General features: G+C 38.7%; 1 protein-coding gene across 1 annotated transcript; it reads left to right on the top strand.

Moving 5' to 3' along the window:
- The first annotated feature begins 426 nt into the window (after nt 1–426).
- Nucleotides 427–2,204, top strand: LOC114611541 (mortality factor 4-like protein 2). Its single transcript, XM_028756260.1, has one exon. The coding sequence runs from the start codon at nt 673–675 to the stop codon at nt 1,537–1,539; it is 867 nt and encodes a 288-aa protein (XP_028612093.1). The 5' UTR covers nt 427–672; the 3' UTR covers nt 1,540–2,204.
- Nucleotides 2,205–3,965: the final 1,761 nt, after the last annotated feature.

Raw genomic sequence — 3,965 nt, 5'->3', positions numbered from 1 at the left:
AAAATGAGAATTATGAGAGATGCTATTTAGATGGTTGATTTTCTACATATTCACAGTGTATTAGAACTCTATTATTAAAATCAAGAATAATCTTGGGTTTAGGGAAACATTCGCTTAACCTCAGGGAGAAATTTCTAATAGCCACATAGGAAAAGATAGGACGTTATTCTCCTTCTTTCCTTCTTTCTTTCCTTTCTTCCTTCCCTCCTTCCTTTGTTTCCTTTTCTTCCTTTCCATTCTTCTTTTTTGTTTGCTTGTTTGTTTCTTCTTTTTTTCTCTTGCCTCCCTTTAATTCTGCATTTTTTGAAAACCTGAGCTTGGCCAAGCATTAGGAATAAAACAATAAGAGTGACTTCATCTCACCCTTTGTGGCATTTGTAATGTATCAGAGAAAATAAACATATATAACAGACTATGGCGGTTGGAGGAGCAGCAGTGATCACACGTCGGCTGCTGGAAAGAACTGGATTCTCGTTTCAGGTCATCATCAGAAAAGCTAAGTTTGCTATACAGTAAGGATCAGGAGCTCTGACCCTGGTTGCAGAACCATTCCTGGTTGCAGAACACAGGGTTGTATTCCCACTTCATCTTTCCAGATCATCCTAGGAGATTACTAGGAGTCCTTGGAAGGGAAAGAAGGAACATTGTTGGTTGGAATAAAAACAGGGTTGAATGAGTTCCAGAAAGCAGGCTTCTCAAACTCGTGGACAACAATCTGCTGAAGAAGACAACTTTAAGAAACCAACTCGAAGCAATATGCAGAGAAGTAAGATGAGAGGAGCTGCCTCAGGAAAGAAGTCAGCTGGTTCGCAGCCAAAGAATCTTGATCCAGCCCTGCCAGGAAGATGGGGAGGTCGCTCTGCTGAGAACCCCCCTTCTGGTTCTGTGCGGAAGACAAGGAAGAACAAGCAGAAGACTCCTGGCAACGGAGACGGTGGCAGTACCAGTGAAGTCCCCCAGCCCCCTCGGAAGAAAAGGGCACGGGCTGACCCTACTGTGGAGAGCGAGGAGGCATTCAAGAGTAGGATGGAGGTGAAGGTGAAGATCCCTGAAGAATTAAAACCATGGCTGGTGGAGGACTGGGACTTGGTTACTAGGCAGAAGCAGTTGTTCCAGCTCCCTGTTAAAAAGAATGTAGATGCCATTCTTGAGGAGTATGCCAATTGCAAGAAGTCGCAGGGAAATGTTGATAATAAGGAGTATGTAGTTAATGAAGTTGTGGGAGGCATAAAAGAGTATTTCAATGTGATGCTGGGCGCTCAGCTGCTGTACAAGTTTGAAAGGCCTCAGTATGCTGAGATTCTGCTGGCTCACCCTGATGCGCCTATGTCGCAGATCTATGGGGCGCCACACCTACTGAGATTATTCGTGAGAATTGGGGCAATGTTGGCTTACACGTCCCTTGATGAGAAAAGCCTGGCATTATTGCTGGGCTATCTGCATGATTTTCTTAAGTATCTGGCAAAAAATTCTGCCTCCCTGTTTACTGCCAGTGATTACAAAGTGGCTTCTGCTGACTATCATCGCAAAGCCCTGTGAAGGTCTACTGACCACTCACTATTGTCTGCTATCTGTAAACACTTCTGTTTAGTCCTTTCATGGTATAATTGATGTTCTTTAAAACTGTCAGTGTAAAACAGGGCTTATGTTTCAGTTTGTTTCCTGTTCTGTTATAGACAGAAAATAAAAGGAGTACCCAGCTCCTTTCCTCGTTTCAAAGTTGCTACCAGTGTATGCAGTAATTAGACAAAGAAGAAATTCAGTAGACCATTTTATTGCCTAGTTGACAACATTGCTTGAATGGTGGTGGTTCTATCCCTTTGACACTACAGAGTTTTCTGATATGTGTTAATGCTACGTGATGAGATGCCCTGGTTCCTAGTGCCAAAGGTTCAACTTAATGTATATACCTGGAAACCCATGCATTTGTGCTTTTTTTTTTTTATGGTGCTTGACGTCTGTAAACAGCCCATCCTCTGCAAGTCCATCTTTGTTGTTCCTTAGGCATTCATTCTATCTTTGCTCAAATTGTTGAAGGATGGTGATTTGTTTCCTGGTTTTTGTATTTGAGTCTAATGCACGTTCTAACATGATAGAGGCAATGCATTATTGTGTAGCCACAGTTTTCTGAAAAGTTGATATTTTAGGAATTGTATTTCAGATCTTAAATAAAACTTGTTTCTAAATTTCAAAGCAAAAAAAAACATATATAACAAATATTATAAAAGGCAATAGTAGTGTTTATGTGATCTACTCTAGTGTTTGCCAGATCTGTCTTTTTTATTAGAATTATTAAAATATGCTTATATATTAATTTGGAAATGATTTTGAACTTCTAGCTAAAGGAAAATTTATTCTCCTTCAGGCTTCAGAGGTCAGACAACTAGTATCATTCTACTATAATAAAGTAATAAATAAGAATCAAAAGAGTGTGAAATAGGTGAAAAATTATGTTGATGATAAAGACAGAATCACTCATACCCAGGGAAGACATTTATTTTTAAGCCATTTGAAAAAACAAATCTTAGGCTTTAGTCTAAGAAAAATGGGAAGCTACTAGAAGGTCTTAAGAAATTATTGTATTGATTTTATTTTTCTATTTTTAAAATCACTGGGAGTTAAAATGAAACTAAGACAGCATAGATTGAATGAATGATGGAATTAATAGAAAGCTATTGCAGTATTCTGGATAAAGCCACAGTGGTGGAAATGAGAGCTGGATAATTGGCAGCAGAGTAGGAGAAAAGTGGATAAACTGAAGAGCAGTTGAGAGATAAAACTGTTAGTCACTTCTTGTTATTATGACAAAATGCCTGAAGCAAATGGCTTGAAAGACGGTGAAGGTCTAAATAAAGTGGGACTAAAGATCACATCTGAGGGCCCTTCCAAGAGCAAAAGTGTTCATCTCCTAAGGGAAAGTAGTTTAAGAATTAAAAAGTTGGTACCATAATCCACCCAGCTGGTCAGACAATGAAAATTGAGATTCTTCCTCATGAGATAAATGATCTTCATTCACCACTGGTTCTTACAGAGGAATTAATTCTTTCATCCTTTTGTGAGAAAATTCCACATGATTTCTTTTCGTAGGCAGGAAGCAGAACTAGAAAGAGGTCGTGGCCTGTGATAAGATACATATTCAAGGGCTTGGAATAACATTCAGTACAAGACTACTTGGTTACTCTGCACAACATTCTGGACTTGAATCCTTTGCACCATATGTGTAAACCTCTTTGACATGCCCTCACAGATACATACAGAGCTGTGTATTGGAGGTGATGCTTGTTGATAGTCAATATTAACCATAACAATGCAGAATAAAATATCAAACCATGGTCCAAAACTATTTTCTCCTTTTATTTGTTTATGTCAGATATGTTGTCTATTGTAACCCATACTGTATGAATTTAAAACTACAATCTGGTTTCTCTATTTCATGATTCTTTAATATTCTGTAGTGTAGAAGTAGAGTAAGCCCACAACTACTGCATTTTGACAGTTTTTTTTTAAATAAATGGTAGGTGTATTAATGTTTCTACTATTATGATGAAATATAACCAAAATGAACTTGATGATGAAGGGGTTTATTTTATCCTACAGTTTGTATTCCATCAAGGGAAGTCAGGGAAGAAAATCAAAATAGGAACTTGGAGTCAGGAACTGATCCAGAGGCCATGTAAGAGGGATGCTTACTGGCTTACATCTACTGGCTTGTTCACCTTCTTTCTCATAAAAACCCAGGACATTCAGGCAGTAACATTACCACCCACCACGATCTTCCCATAGCAATCATCAATTAAGAAACGTCTAACAGGCTTGCCCACAGGCTGATTTGGCTGGATGTTTTTATAGTTGAGGTTTCTTCTTAGCAAATGTCTCAAGCTTGTGGTAAATTTACAGAAATCTAGGTCTAGTCCTGAATCTCTCTCTCTCTCTCTCTCTCTCTCTCTCTCTCTCTCTCTCTCTCT

The sequence above is a fragment of the Grammomys surdaster genome, unplaced genomic scaffold, assembly GCF_004785775.1.
Source record: "Grammomys surdaster isolate TR1022 unplaced genomic scaffold, NIH_TR_1.0 126115, whole genome shotgun sequence".
Lineage (NCBI taxonomy): Eukaryota > Metazoa > Chordata > Mammalia > Rodentia > Muridae > Grammomys > Grammomys surdaster.
Note: the sequence above shows the minus strand (reverse complement) of the source record. Positions and strands in the feature narration are given on the sequence as shown.